Source organism: Pholcus phalangioides, unplaced genomic scaffold, assembly GCF_987345545.1.
Source record: "Pholcus phalangioides strain wild (caught in Gottingen) unplaced genomic scaffold, Ppha-v1.0 ptg000004l_1, whole genome shotgun sequence".
NCBI classification, from domain to species: Eukaryota; Metazoa; Arthropoda; class Arachnida; order Araneae; family Pholcidae; genus Pholcus; species Pholcus phalangioides.
The window spans coordinates 50905907-50922991 of record NW_028301597.1 but is presented as its reverse complement, the minus strand read 5'-3'; the positions used below and the strand labels follow the sequence as shown (position 1 = coordinate 50922991).

General features: G+C 36.6%; 1 protein-coding gene across 2 annotated transcripts in view; it reads left to right on the top strand.

Annotated features, from left to right (window-relative positions):
* Positions 1 to 17085, top strand: part of LOC149087808 (cell adhesion molecule Dscam1-like) — a 190262-nt gene that overhangs the window by 109014 nt on the left and 64163 nt on the right. For both annotated transcript variants that reach the window (XM_089231720.1, XM_089231721.1), the window contains exon 3: positions 15596 to 15757. In XM_089231720.1, coding sequence (XP_089087846.1) covers positions 15596 to 15757 — 162 coding nt within the window. The remainder of the gene's footprint in view (positions 1 to 15595; positions 15758 to 17085) is intronic.

Sequence of the window (17085 nt, the reverse complement as noted above, 5' to 3'; positions counted from 1 at the left end):
TGCAAATCAAAGATTCAGCTGAGCCACTTTACGGATAGCTTTACGATTCCTTTTTTCCTGTATTTTTTTCCCATGTTTTTTAGCTGGAAAAAAAAAAGGGGGAACTGCGAGGAGAGTAATGGAAAATAAAAATTCTTTAGATATGTATGTGAGGATATAAAGAAAGGAAGGAAGAAGGGGGAAAAAAGCTTGTGAATAGAAATTTTCGGTGCTTCTTTCTAATGTTAGGAAAGAAATGAAGGATGGACAGGAAAAATGGAGAAAAAATATATGGTGTGAACAGAAAAAGAAGAATATTTCATCTTTCTTTCCACTTTTTCCGAGTCATTCTTTACTATATCAGAATCATTTGACGTGATTTTTTTTATCTTTTCTTTGTTTGTTCGTTCGCACATTTAATTAAAAATACGAGACATTTTTATGTTATTTACGGAAAGTTTTTCCTTTTTTTTTTCGCGAATTTCTCTCGAGTAATTATTATTCAATTTTCTGAGAGACTAATAAAACGAATCTCGGAACTTGGCACATGCTTGGAATATTTCCTTGACATAAACACGATCTAGTGGGTATGTAGAAGAAACAGGAATAGATGGGGGACACACATTTGTGAAATGTCACCGGAAAATTCGTTTTTTTTTTTTCATCTGGAAGAATTTTATACATTTTATTTTCGCTCGTGGCCATATAAAAATATATATTATACGATTCTTTTCAACCCAGGCTTTGTGCAATATCTACAACGTGATGTGAAAGTGTAGTTTAAGTGCTTCAAAATGTAATAAACACTATTAAGGCTACGAGATTGCTGACTTGCACAATACGGTCACCGACAGAAACGGGGTATTCAGCCACCCATCTCACTAGTTCTATTTTTTAATGCAATTTTTAATAACGTGAGCACGTATTCCAGATATCTAAATGGTCTGTACAGAGAATTTTATTAGCGATTTTACGTTGGATTTATTTTATGTTTTATTTATGTTAATATTTTTGAAGTCGCGGACAAGTGCGAAATGGTATCGTCCCTCTGCGGAGGGAATCGCTGATTATCGACAGAGCCTGGGTCTTGTTCAATTCAAAAGTCAAAACTTTCCAGGATCAAAATCACAGGTCGAATTACCAAAGAAGAAAATCATATCAATCAAAACTTAGCCTATTTGGTATCAAAATTGGGCACGTAGTGAGCCTGGATGTCCCTAATTTCAAAGCCTCTCCTATTTTTGCTCCGTGTTAGATAGAATTGTAATTTACACCAGAGTCCTGACATCCTGCAATAAAGGACCCTCGGCCACATTTTTACTGAAAATTTTTTTTCCACCTAGGTCAGACTTTTTTAACGTGTCTCTTTCGCGAGTAAATTTTTTCTGTAAAAGTGCAGTGTATTCTAGATCAGTGTTTCTCAACATGGACAATTCCGCCCACCGGGGGCGACATTGGTCCAGGGGGACGATAGAAGTTGTGGGCATAACATAGGATCTTGTGGGTTCATTTAATTTGTGGGCAATGAGAGAAAACATTTCTCTTGTGGTACTGATTGTCTTATGTAATTTTATATTTTTTATCATGCTTTTTATGCCACCCACTAGCTAGGCATTACCTAGTGTTCCTCTTTGCACTGGAGTTCAGTCTGGCTCCGACCGCTGACCAACATGTAACCATAAGATCTCTCTCTATGAAATAAATAACCTAAAAAGAAAACGGAGTCAGTGTATTTCCAAAATAACGAGACATCCACCAGCACTAGCTTCCCCATAGCACTTGTGACCCGGACGTGATCTGAACACACAACTTTCGGAAGAAAGGGGCGATGTAAAAAAAATTTTGGAAAACTATGCTCTAAACTATCTGGCCCGATGCGGCGGAAGAATAGACCGAATAACAGAAAAGCTAGATAGGCCGAAGTTCTATAAATGAACATAACACCTTTTTATAGTAAAAAACCCGCTGTTATTCATATTTTCCGACATCTAAGTACAGGCACGCACTTGATACGTGCTTGTGATGTGCTGAAATGTACATTTTTAAAAATCTATTACAGAATAAATGGTCCAAGTAGAAAAAAACAGGCACATTTGTAGGATAAATTCTGTTCCGAACACATTGTAGGTAAATTCTAACTTCATTGCAGGAAGCCAAAAACCTTGTACACTGCGTAAACAAAACATTAACGTAAAATGTAGGCTTGGTTCTTTCTAAAATTATTTAGAACTTATTTAACTGTTCATTCGCGAATGATTATACAAATGTCAAAGGCCTTAAGTAAAATGTAGGTTTAACATGGAAGAGATAAAACTCACAGTTTTTAGTTTTTTGAAAAGGAACTTGATATATGACTGCTTATTAATTTCGGCCCTCTTCCGCGACGCGCAATTTCCCTTCACTTACGCTCTAACTTGCGCAAAACCGATTTTAAGCTGTAGCTAGCACAGCGCGGGAGATTTTAGTGCTTGATTTTCCGTAACCACACCCCAAAACTGATTTTGCAGCTATGTTTACACACAGGTATTATGTGTGGATTTTTAACTAGGCCGGATATCACGGAGACCGGATAGTCGAGAATCTGCTATAAATAGCAATGATTCTTCTAGGGCCCAAGCCAAATACAATACGAATTCAAGGGCCCCATCAGGTGAAATGTCCAACTGGAAGAGTCATTATGAGATTATGCGAGACCATCATTAATAATTAATGTTCTTCATAATTAAATCAATTCATTTGGTGCATATACAGTACTATATACTATACCTCCACAAAAATTTCAGGCATTATACTTCTAATTTTACCAAAATACAGCATGAAAACACCATGAGGACTCTGAAAATACGAACCTCTAATATACCTAATGCATTTATTTAATCATAAAACAAAACTCGTAAAACTGCCCATCTGAACTAGCAAAAACAAGGTTTTTCACATCGAAGAACTAGACTATACACGATGTACGGCATGTAAGCATTCAAAACATAACAATGACGATGCATTTTCTAACTTGGGACAACAGTGCCTAACACGGGACAGTGTCACACGTTTGGACAAATTTGACTTTTTATCTATTCAAGCAGGACTAAACAGTAATGGTGATAAAAAAAAGATTACACCGGCATTCTATAGGGAAGACCCTATCTAACATTGCCCAAAATTATAGAGACCCCCCTCCCCTGTCAAAGCGTAATTGTGATTCAAAACCTTAGTGTTAGTCAACTAAAAAATCGGGAAAAACACATGAAAACCCTTTTTTCCAACCGAAACACGTTCTACACTACTAAAAATATAAAATGTTAACACAACAGCAAACAAACGTAATGGTTTACTTTAAACGTAACGTGCAAACAACCGTCAGGGCTTCTAACATATTAAAGCAAAAAAACCCGAATTGTCCCAAGTTAGGCCGCTGTTCCAAGTATGGGTACTTGACTGTAATAAAAAAAAAAGAAGAGAATTTATTTAATTATCACTGACAAATCAAATCGGGAATGAAAACAGATTAACAGTGACACGAATATCGAGCCACTACTTTGAAAATAAAATAAATAAACAGACAAATATTGGAAGAGGGGATTTGAAACTTCTTAATTCCACACGAAGAGCCGTAAATCTCCACCGTCAAGATTCAATCGGAAGCGCGAGCGTCATTCGGAGAGCGACATGCTTCCCGCTCGAACTCAAACTTAAGAGCAGAGAAATCAGAATGCAAATCGACTTCATTTGCAATTCAAATTCCGTTTATTCCACCGACGATTCTTTCCCCCGCGAGACTTGGACAAACAATTTTCGCAAGATCTACCAACTTCTCTCTTTTAGCTTTTATACTTTCAGAGAGAGAGAGAGAGAGAAATGTTTTCCTTCTTCGGAACTTCACAAACATCTGGGCTATTTATAATCACGTGAGGTTTCATTCCTTCATGGTGTATAGATGCGGCGGCGTTTCCTTTTGCTGCTAATTTTCTTCGCGACAAAAGCGTTTCTCCTTCAGAAACACGATTAAGAAATCAAGAAACTTAGAAGGCAGAAATAGGCGGTATCCGAAGTGGAATGATTAGGCATCATCTGTATGTAATTGATGCTGCTATATTGCGTTTCTCCGAGTCCACGACACTTCGGTGTAGAAATTGTATGTTCTTAAAAGTATCGGCAACGGACCTGTCGTATTTTCTTCGAAACTTCATAAACTCCATTCCATCCGATTAGCCTTTAGAAACGCAATTTTCACTAAAAGTGTGAAATCGTTAAATTAAAAAGCAAAATTATTTTTTGGAGTTAATTTTCTCTCACGACCTGAAAATCGAGATTTTTTGTGTTTTTATAGATGTTACTGCAGAAGCCCGAAATTATCCAGTTCCCGAATTGGCCAATTTCGATGAAAATGCACCCGGCCAATATCCAAACTTTGGGCTTTGGCCAGCCAGTTCTCGAAATCGCCGGAGATTCCTCACCAAAGTCCGATAACAAAAGACATGATCCGTGGTCATCGCCAAGTTGGCGTACATTTTCGAGATAATTATGCCCACGTTAGCTGTGACAACACAGCATCCGTCAAACTACCGTCACGACACGGTAATCATTTTTTTCTCGAAATTTGACAGAAATACTATTGTCTATATCATTATACAGGCTGCATAGGTAGCAGGGCAAATGTCATTTTACTAGTGAGCCGTTGATGCTAGAAGCATACTTCCAACTAGGAAAAAAATATCCGAATAACGTATAGTACTCAGATATGTCATTCATGATAAAAAGGGTTGTGTAGTTATTAAAATAAAAATCAGTTTTCATACGGGTAACCTGCGCCCAAAAACCCAATTCGAAAGTTTTTTTTTCCCGTCTCTGCTGATGCCAACAAAATATAAAATTCCATGCTTTTAATATTCACTTGAGATTCGTATTCGAAGAACAGAGAAAAATTGGGGAAAAAACAGCATTAAAAGTGGGTAGAACGTTTTTTCTGGCATTTAAAGTGGTTTTCTTCCCAAATTTCCTCTTTTGTTGAATTGTGGAGTAGCTCAACGAATATTACACATATTAGAAACGTTGATTTGTTTTTAGTTTGCATCAGGAAAGACGGCAACAACTGCCTAACTGTGTTTTTGGGGCACACGGTGCCTGTATAAAAAGTTAATTGGTTTTTATTCTAATTACTATGCAACCCCTTCCAACATGAATGACATATCTGAGTTCCATACGTTTTTCAGATATTTTTTAATTGGAATTATGTCTCTCTAGGATCACCAGTTCATCAGTAAAATACGACAAGGGGAATTAGATAATCGCCCTGTACATATAATCCCGTGTTTAGTAGTAGTGGCAGAAAGGGGTGGATACGCGGACGTCATTCTGGATATGTATTTTTGAAACACTCGTCAACTGAAAAAAAAAAATCCATCATTAATTAACTCTATCTAAAAAAAAGTATTATTGCCTATATTAGGTACAATGTTCTACTAAATTTTTAACGCATTTATATAGCATTGTACTACTTTAACCCTTAACTGGCGTTGTGAAAGTTGGCGTCGTGGTGCAATTTTGACCCCAGCAAATAATAACGAACTTTGAAAATCAACAAAAGAAATTTTCATAAAAGCAGTGGGTTTTTCACATGACTTCATTCATCCGTCAATTAATTAACTAAATAATTTTTCAAATTTCTTTAATTATTTTCTCAAAAATGGTCTTTCATTAAGACACATTCGAAAGAAATGGGAGGCGAGGCGGATACATGACTTTTGAATTTTTTTAAATTGTATATTGAATTTTTACCTCAATTTTCATGATTAAAGAAAGGGGGAATAAATATGACTATATAAAATATACTCAGAAAATGAAATTTACAAACTAAAATAATATTTACTATATTTTCACAAAGACCAAAATTAATCTTATTCTAATCGGAAACACAGAACTTGCAAACAACACCATGGCATGTTGATCGCACAGATCTTACGTACAATTGATTAACAACACTATCATCATGCGCACCTCGGATATTCGATGTTTAACCATTAATTTGAAACCGTCATCGAGAAAACTGGCGCTCTTCCGATACGCCATTTGCATGTGAGCGTTCCTGCTCTCAGACAAAAAAAAGACTTACGTAAGTGGTGTGGTCATTTTGACTCCTCGGAAACTTTGATCAACGATATAGAAGGAAGAAAAAGTAGAATAACATCATAAATTTGTCAAACACGTGTAAACAACTAGCTTGAAATGTACTGCAAATAAGATGGTCCAGATGCATTTTTTTCTCGGGGGGGGGGGGGGGGCAAGAGGAAGAATGCGTGGGGTCAAAGTGACCCCCCACTATGCCAGTTAAGGATTAATTTTCGCACACTTTAATTAACTCTCGCATAAACAATCACCTTACTTTTGTTATCATAACCTACACATAATAAAATTTGATTCAACTCGCATTTTAAATCCGATAAATAGTCTCTATGAATTCAAATAGATCATTTTAATAATAAGTTAAATTTTCTCCAGACATTTCTCGGAATTATGTTTGGAGAGCTCATTCACAAATGCTAACCATTCCCTCCTCCTCCTCTCCTTGAAATTTCGACGAGGAGACAAAGTTTCGAAGAGCTAAACCAACTAAATCGAGTTCAAGCATATTTAAATGAAGTAAATTAACATAAATGGAGGCACTTCCGAGGGGCGAATAAGGTTCCTCAATTAAAAGATGGAAGTTGCCGAGCCATTCCGAATAAGTAGATTGTCTTCTAGGATTTTTGTCTTTTCCACTGTTTCTTTTTTTAACGAGATTATTTCCATGATATCCAATAAAAAGAAATAAAGGAGCGAAAAAAACGAATAAAAACGTGCCCACATTTCGTTTTAAAGAAGGTGAAGAAGAAAAATTGAAAAATATATTTTTCTTGTTTTATCGTCAAAATAATATCACATTTTATTTTCTTTTACACCGAAAGCAATATCTTAAGGAAAAAGTCAAGAAAAATCTCTAAAAAACATACATATATATATATAGGTATATATATATATTTCTTTAGAGATTTTTCTTGACTTTGGGGAAATGAGAAACATGAGAAATTCTCAAATTGTGTCACTTCCCCGTGGTTTGAAAACCTCCACGATTTACCGTTTCAACGGGTTTGATTGTACTTTTTGTTTTGAGAACTTATTGACAGTATTATTGTGAGAAACGGTTGCAAAAAAAAAAAAAAATTATTGATACTCAGTATCGAGTGGTAAAATAAATAAACGAACAATGGAAAAGCTGGCGCGAAATAATTGCTTTCAAACATATGTTTGGTATGAAATATGGTGGTAGATGCAGGATACACGGTTGGGACTGCACTAAGCCGTGGTGGTAAACTTAACAAGGTCACGTCTCTCTTGGCACGCCTTGGAAACTTTGATGCTTGCAACAACCAGTCTCAGCACATCTAGATCAGCGGTGGCCATCAGCTGGCCAGCGAGGTGATTTTGGCTCGCGACTAGGTAAACTGTGTAATAAGTTTATTTTCTTATCATTATTCGGGGTGGCTGGCGGTCGGAAGGCGCAGGCTGGTCTGCTGGAGCGGGGAGCGAGCTCGACCTATTCGAGGCTATAGGGTGGGGGTCCCTGCGCAGAATCCGGTATGTGACTGAGGCTTCGGAGCTGTGAGAGGTGATTAGCTGGGGGGTCCTCGGAAGACATTGGGATCCCGGGGACCCCTCACCGAGTTGGGACGCTTGGTGCGGGGTGCTTGCGGGGCCCCGTGGGGGTGTTGGTAACTAAATTTCTGCTTCAGCCCACTCCTTCGGGAGTAAAAGCCAGCAAATCGTCAAGCGATAGGCACTGGGCTGTTGTCGGTGATACGTTGGTTTTGTTTATATCTACTATTTCTAGTGACGATAGTAATTAGCTATGCTCACATCACACTGCCTTTTTCGTACACACGTATTGCTCTTAAAGTTTTTTATGAACATTTTTACCCCATTTCTTCCCGCCATCTCGTTGGGCAAGTTGCTTTTTTTAACCTCTATATTTGTAGCTGAATGCATATTTGGTGTTCTGCTCACAATGACAACTTTTTAGAAGTGGATGCCAACACACAATAATACCTCGAAATTACAACCGACTAGGCTTCGTAGACCTTAATAATTACTAAAGAGCAAAAATGTGTCATATGGGATGGGCGGGCTCATATTGTGTCGTTGAGCCTAACACTTTCTCAAACTAAAATACCGATGTTCTGTTCCAAGAAGATTCAAGTAATGCGAATACATGTATCGCAAATCTAATTCCATGTAATCTCATGGACATATAGAAGCACCAGTTAATGGTGCGTTTGCATATCCTTTCACATCTACGGGTAGTGTGCCTGGTCCATGTGAAGCCCGTATATTTTATCTTGGTACCATCACGGGTTTACCCATTCCGGACAGTCAATATTATCCGCACGACTTGCTTTTGGCACGCTTTCCATGCCAATGATAAAACTCCTCTCGAAGTCTACTGGATCGTGAATAAATTCCTTGAGCACCTAGTAAACCAGTACGGCCCCACCGGTTGCTAAATTAGGAGTGAGGAATAAAAATACTTGCAGAAAAATGTAGAAAAATATTTTGTCTGTAAAATTCAAATTATGAATGTAATTGAATGGACTAATTTGCAAAAGAAATAGTAAATTTTTATGCATTGTCTCTACTAGCTAGGAACCCGAAATAGAATAGATATGTATCAGTTTATGAAGAAGTGGGGCCCAGGGTAAAATTTTAATGACTGAATTGCCCGTGTTTTACCATATTACGTATGGCTGGCAAATGTCTGCGAGTTTTCTGGGTAATTTTACGGATGCGGCTTATATACTTATATGACGGAGTGTTGTTCCTGGTGCGGCTCTCGACGCTGCAGCTGACCATTATGTTGGCATATGAGATGTTGGTCACCTCTGATCTAGATATATTAACTACTACTACTTTCTTTCTATCTTTTAAACCGAGAGCAACTCCGGTCAATCGCCATGGATAATTTATCACCCAATGAGTTGAGCCGGAAGTGGGCACGTGCACAATTCGGAAACGGCCATCGCACAGCACACGGTGTTGTGTGATGGGCGAAGGTTTTCCGAGATCAAAATATGTGATACAATCACACGTATAAACTAATTGGTTTAATTTATCACTTAATTCATTTTTGCTTCAAATTTTGCATTATCTGAACAACAAATGTACCAAATTGGAAAAGATGTCCATAAATATGAAATGAGTGTCGTTCTGAAATGCTTCTTAGACACGCATGGGATTATACAAAGTGAGCGCACAACTTGTCGCAGTGGTTATTGAATACATAGAGGAGGTCAGGACTGGGTGAATATGGGAATTTTCGATTTAGCGGTACATCACACAGTGGGTGTTTACGGCAGCTCAAATGAGTCGTGACTTCCTTCCTGGCCTTTGCGTTTTAGGAAAATGATTGACACAACTGGGATTTCTGGCCCGGCGGTATCGCGTGCGCAGACAAACCTGACACAAGGTACAAATTAAAACAGAGCAATGCAGTGGAGCTGGAACCAACTCCACGCACCGTTTGTGGCGATAAGCATAATTCTGTTGATCGATTATCTTAGTACAACTGTAAGAGCTATTTTTATTACAAATAATTAGGAGAAAAAAAACCCATTTTTGAATATTAGCATAGCATACCCTGGAATAGAATAGAAAATACTGGGGAAAATCAATTTTTTTTTTAGGCGTCATTGATTATAATGATCGTGAAATCGTTGAAGCCGCCCTAATATTTGAAGAAAACTGGAAAATTAGTTGAAAGTAATGTGACCAGACTTCTGCGCGGCACGGTCAATTTCTGAACTGTCACGGGAGAACATAAATTATATTTGGTCTTATTATATGGAACGTAAATAGGCAATACGGTAGACGCCGCTTATTAGAATCACGGATAATGTTATCATCAAGGTATTGTGATCACTAGAGCCCGGAAGTTAAGGCAATAAAAATGGTCAAAATTGGCAGGCAGAAAGACACAAAATGCCTAATATTGCCACTAAAAAAAGGCTTCTATAATTAGTGCAAAAAAGGAAATTAACTAAAACCTTCAATATCAAAGGGTCCGAAAACTGTCTGAAGCCTTGGCTATGCTCACTCAATCTACACCGTTTCAATAAAAAATTTTAGGATGCACATTATTATGTAACCAAGTTAATTTGATGTTATCATGCCAAAGAAAAATTATTTTGTGGTCCCTCTCAAGGTGAGGTCGGAGTTCGATTCAATCGAATACTTAATATGTAATAGCTAACATACAAATTAGTGCTAGCTGAAATTGAAGGTTAATAATATCTAAATCTTTTTCAAATGGAATTATTTAAGAAACATTTCTCCATAACAACGATGTATTTTTCTCAAAATATTCAAAAACTAAGCTTTGTATTCATTTGGTCGGTTCGCGTCGATTTTAGAAATGATCTCACATTCCGGGCATAATTTTCGCGTACCTAAAATAACTGGCCATGATTTTTTGCAGTTTATTTATGGCGTGAAGAAAAAAATTTGAAATAACGTAGACTGTAGGGCTAAAGCCCTGTCAGCTACCGGTCCCACCTTGTTGTAGCTATGATAGCCATCAATGGGCTATTGGACAGTTCACCGGTCATCTACCGAACAACAATTCTGTGCAATGCATGAGTAACACATGTGGAGAAAAACTTCTAATTTATTCTCAGCTTTTCTTACTGCACTGCACATGGGCTGCTTTCGTCCAGAATATTTATAATCTTCACGCGAATTCGACGGTGTCTAGATTGTTATCTGGAAGTTATGTACTGCAGATATAAAAATATTTGTCACTTCTATGCGGAACACCAATTTCCCTGTCTCTCAGGCACTTTATGCCTATTTGTGTTTAAATATGATCGATGGAAGGAAAGTTTTTTGATGAAAATTAGCACTAAAAGGGTTGGAGATTTCAGAAAGATATTTTTGGCATTGCGAACTTCAACAAACATTTCTCCAAGTTCTACAGAGAATATGCTTCTAAAATTCAAGAATATCCATAAAAAAAATGTAGAAATAGGCATTAACAGTGGCTAAAATTCAAAACATGCATTTTTCCAAAACTTTTTTTATATCATTTTGCCTGAACTTCCGGTCTCTAGTTATCACTTTGGCAAAGTACGGAACGGACCAGTATCATAACATGGGAAACAATTCCTTTGTAGTTATCGAAATTTTGGGGTATAAGTTTATCGTTATCAACAGCACAAGACGGTACATTCCGTGGATCCCTTGTGAAAGTCTTCTAGCCGAGGAACTGTGAATGTGGTCTGTTGACAGACTGGCCAAAAACTGAAGAAAGGGACTACTTTGCTTTACCTTACACATTCCGTCACTATTTGAAAGAAATTGCAAAAGAAGTGCCACACGTACATAAAGCATGAATCATAACGGCCCAATTAGGACCCCTTGTGTACGGGTTATGGAAATTTTTGTCAACAAGAGAGCCTTCTGACGTTTTACACTGTACGTTACATAAAAGTATCGTAATCCGTGACACACATTATACTAGTGGTTTCCACTCCCTGGTAGGTTGCGAGAGATTCTCCGAAATAAAAACGTCCAAATAAGAAATTCATTTTTATTTTAAAAATATGTCAAAACTTAAAAAAATGCTTTTACTCAGCTGAGCTACCTTTACAGTAATCAATATATCAAGTTATCACTTGCACAGGGTGACTCACCCGATTCCAAAATTTTATATTTCTTAATAATGAAACATCGAATATGATAAGTAGCGTCCGGAAGTTCAGGCAAAATACCATTAATGCCCTTTTTTTTTTTGCCTATTTTCAAATGTTTTTTGTGAAAATCCCTTTCTTAAATTTTGCCTACCATAAATTCCTATTTCGATATTGCTGTATGTTTATCTGATTTTTCAGGCCATATTCTGTTGAACTTAAATGTTCTCAACACATTGAGAAATTAATTTTTTTTCAACATTTAGTAATAAGCGGTCGATTCCGCTCCAGATAGAAAGGTTTGAATTTTAAACGTGTTCTCGCAACAAGTTGATTGCATCCAGTACAATTTTCTTCATTTGTAGGTGATAAGTTGTTCGTGTAAGGTGATCAAAACAAAACAAATTGATTCTTTCGATTATTTTCTAAACGGCGTCTAGAAAAAATTTCACACCTTATCATGGCCATATCAGAGACACCCGCCTTATGTGAACATAAGGAGGAAAATGTGTCAATGTTTTATTATAGTAGAATCATTTTCGTATCGGATAATTATTTTTTAATCACCCTGCATACGAAAAACAAGGGTAATCTCGCTACACTTCAATCTTGCATAAAGAGCACTAAGTACATGAAGAGACAAAATAAATATTTAAATGATATTTTAAAAAAAACTGAAAGCATTAAAATTCAATATCGCCTAACTAAAACCGAAACGAGTGTTCCGAAAAGTGCTTTCTGGACAACACATGTATTGGCAAAAAATCAGAATGTCCCGAAAAACCGGGACATGTGGTCAGCTTAAGTAGGGTGTCGTCGATTCATTTTTGGTCAAAATGGGGGGGGGGTCGCACTACAACCGAGCCTTTTTTCGGCTATAGTTATCAATCAGTTATTGTTGTCAGAAAACCCGAGTCCCGATGCGATCGATCACATTAAGTGTTATGCACTGCATTAGGTGGGAATTACCTGCCCGGTTTCGTTACATTGAAATCTAGTCTCGCCACTGCCATAAAACTGTCAATTCTATAAAAAAACTGGTTGCAGTTTTCTTTTCTTTTTTCTTTTTTTGGATTTGCTTCACGATTCTAATCAGACACTTTACCTTCTATTATTTTATAAGAGATAGTTATTATTGAGTCTAGGATTTCTAATACTTTGCATTTTTCTTATGCATTTTGTACATTTCGCTATTTTTTTTAGCGGTAGAGCACGTTTTCATGATTTTGAGTAGCTTTAGGGTATTTTTCACGGTCTTTTCAGAATCTGAGGCATATTTTCTTATTATCTATATTTTCTTATATTTTCTTTTCATATTTTTTTTCACCAAGATTTCTCTTGCTTCCTAGGTTCATTTCCCCACAATTGGCAATTTTACTTTCGACATCGTTTTTGACAACGGTTGGTGATTTTTCTGCGATATTAGCAATTAATTGGCAATCTTATTCGTGTACCTTTGTCATCAATTTTAACAATGACTAGCGATTGTAATTTCCCGTTTTTTCTCTGGCTATTTATAAAATATTAGCATAAATGTATTTTTTTTTTCATGGAATATATTCTGTCGGTTTTCAAATCATAAAAATCCTAGCCCTTAGTTGTTATACAATATGTAACCAAGCGCTTAAGGGAATTCTAGTTTTGCCTAAAAACAAAAGTTTCATTCCATGTCAGAGAATGATCCCGGATCGGAACAGCCTCGATGATGGTCGATATAGAATGGATCTCTCACGGTCGACAAGTTCTTTTGGGCCACCGAATTTTTCTTCCTTAAACCACCAAACTAAATAATGGAGGGAGGGTGAGATCGGGTGGATATCCTCGTTTAATTGGTTCCCGGATCGACTTAATCTCGTAAGCGCTCGTGTGTTTGCTGACGTGACGTTGTCGATTTCACCTGCTCCGAGTTTTATCCTCGAGGCGAAAACGGAGCAAATTCTGAATCCGGTACAAAGTACAAAAGCTGCTCGGCTCCTCCACCACTCTACCGCTCTCATACACACACTCTCTCTCTCTCTCTTCGCAAAGCCGAACGGTTTCAAACAAAAGAGGATCCCTATCGACGGCCAAAGTTTGTTCAGAAACGTTCGGTTCCGTCCAAAACAGCCCTGCGGGGGCCCCCAAATCAATATCACGGCGACCGATAAACGAGTTTGTTCGAAATTCTGCTCGGCTCATATTAAGCCTCATCCAAAAACCTTAAAAAAAAAAATAAATAAATAAATAAATAAGTAAATATATCCATATAAGCAAGAGCGATATCAGAAATTCCGACCAACGGAACACGAAGTTAATTCCATGACGTGTATTGTTTGAATTAGAGAAGGGTTTGTTTAAAGATACAAAGCGTACAAATTGAAATCTCGCATAATTTTTCGATGAAATCTTCCCAATTCCAAACGGTGGAAAAAAAGAGTTAACATGGGAGAATTATGTATATAAAGGGTGACCAGCAACCCTGCCACCGACCGCAAATGGATAGGGACGATAAGGGATTTTCCATATATCATCTTATCATTCATCTACTCTCAGCAAGTAACTTAAATTACACCTTACTGTATCGTCGACGTTTTTCTGAATTTTAATGACTTTCAACTGCAATTTTCACTGAAGTAGGACTGCATATTTGAAAAACAAATTAAAATGAAAATAAAATTAATTCTTCAAGCGGCAATGACGAAATATCTCGCCTCCATAAAAGCCACTTATTTTAGCATTGACAAACCTAGATATTTTGTAAAGTTGATTTCTCAATGGGGAACTTTTCGCTATAGTTTACACCTGTCGGAAATCGAAGAAAACATACTTCATTAAAAAAATATGGCATTTTAGGGGGGGGAGGGGTTACTGATTTCTAATTGCGACTCAAAAAGGTTAAACAATAAAAAAATTCGACAAATAATCAAAAATTATTATGTATTTAAAATTAAATTCGAAATTTCTTCAGAGTATTATAGATTATTATTCAGATATACCAGGATAGATAAGCGAAAATACATTTGAATACATATCTATTAAATATAATAATGCTCTTGCAAGAGAAATAAAAAAATATTCTATAGAGCTTATATATTCCTTTAGGCCTGCTGGAAAGACTTTTCAGTCCTTTGAGGCTACAAAGTGTTTGTAATATGTGTGCATCCATTTTATTTTCTGTGTATTATATGTTTGTATTTGTGTAACACATGTCTAAATTTCTGTATTACATGTTTGTATTTGAGAAATAAAAAAAGTATGTATCATATGTATAGTGTCAAAGTTTCTGTAAGTTCCGTAAGAAGTGGTTTAAAGCTTCGCATATTACAAGGAAAAACATGCGATGAAAAGTAAATTTTTTATAGGAAACATCATTCATCTTGTTAAATATACGTGCTATTATCCCGAAAACGTACACATGTATTGTACAAATCAAGCAAAATATTCTGTGAAAGTTACAAATCATTTGCATCTTTTTACGTATAATACAGGGTTGATCAAAAAATTTTTTTTCGTTTTTAAATTTTTGCCGTCCCATAAAAACAATCGAGACAAAATCTATACTGGAAAGTGTGAATTCAAGTGCAGTCGACGGTCTTTATAGCAACCATTCCATTACAACGACCAGTAGGGTAAGTCATATATGTTTATCACGACTGTCATATATGTTTCACATCGATATAACCACCCTCCCAATATAACGTCCGTTTTCGACGGGACGTAGGTGGTCGTTATATCGAGAATCAACTGTAAAATTTTGACATGCCCGAGATTACGGAACAGGGTGACGTCATAGCGTATTTGCTTTAAACTGTCAGTAGATCGCAATAAAGTGGCCACTCAGTGTATGTTCTCTTTAAATCTGGAATGTGTGAATTTAGCTTTAATGGTGGTATGGTGAATTAAGTTGGACGTTTGCTTTATTCTAGTCGTGAGGCAGAGGTACCAAGTCCAAGTGTATGACGAGTTCGTTATCCGAGGCAACACGGCGGTTCTACGTTGCCAAGTCCCGAGCTTCGTACGAGATTACGTTATAGTCACGACGTGGGAGAGAGAAGACGGAGTCACCATCATTTCCAACGTTGCAAACGGTAAGTCACACACAATTATTTTTTTCCGTTAAAAAAACAATTCACATGGATGGCATGGATTAAAAATAGGGCTAGTCCGATTAATCGGGTGTCGGTTAATCGATCAATTGTCGATCGCAGTTGAAAATTTCAGTCTAGTTAATGGACTCGATAAATCCTATTAAAATTCGATTATGATTTCTATCAAAAGTTTACAATTTACTTGATGTTTTTTCGTGTAATCGTTTACGTTCCAATACATATCATTTTAGATATATAGTGACCATATTTAAAAATATTTGAATCGATGTTTTTGTCAAATTTTTTGACAATAGTGAGGAAACACTAGTAGATTGAACGAAAACTTATCAGTTTTAAACTGAGTTTGATGACAGCTCCAAAATTTACTGTCTCCATTGTGAATAGCATTTTTCGTATTCGAGGAACACGAGTCGTCTTTTCGGTTAATAGGTAGATAACAAACGATTTTTTTGTTTAGCCAGTTAACAGTTTTAATCGATTCCAGCCCAAATTAAAAAGTAATTAAAACTTCTCAAACATCTCTCCGTATTTTTTCCTTTTACATTTTGTCTTTTTATTCAAATCATGCACATTAGGCCTACTGACCTACATCGTGGCAGAGGCAATTTAGTGTTATTTCACTTACGAAGAGATGTCTGCGTCGGGATGACAATATTTTGTATAATCTATATACAAGTTGCCTAGAAAAACCTCAAATTTGGATGTCAATAACCAAAAAATGATGGTTAGCGGTAGAATATGCCCTGTTTGCTACATTGTTATTGCAGAAAGAGAAAAGGCGGGACACACTCTAATTTTTGAATAGCACTGAATTTTCATATTACTTTTAGATCTGTATATATAGATCATATTTATCTTTCGATAGATAGAGCTGCAGTCTGAAGGAACTACATTTACAATTTGTCAATTTGAAGCAACCAGACATGTGTATAAAATTTTATGGAAGATGAATAAATATTAACTTGAAAAACAAATCGTGGATACCTGTGACAATGGTTCGGCCAAAATGGTCGCATTATGCATTAGATATTATTGCCCCAGTTCTACAATGGGTTCTGAATTTTCGGTGGTTGACTTTGCTTTTATAAGTAACCCCCACTGAAAATAATAATATGCAACTCCATGAGTACCAGAAGTCACTTGCAATTCATTACGGTTCAAAACTCAGTGCCTTTCAATAAGAACGTGGTAATCAGTGCATTTATATTATTTTAACTAGGCGTTTTCCCCCATATTATATACGTCAGGTTTTCATAGAAGTAGAATTTCTACGCCGTGGTGTGTAGTGTGAAAACGTTGATTGGTTA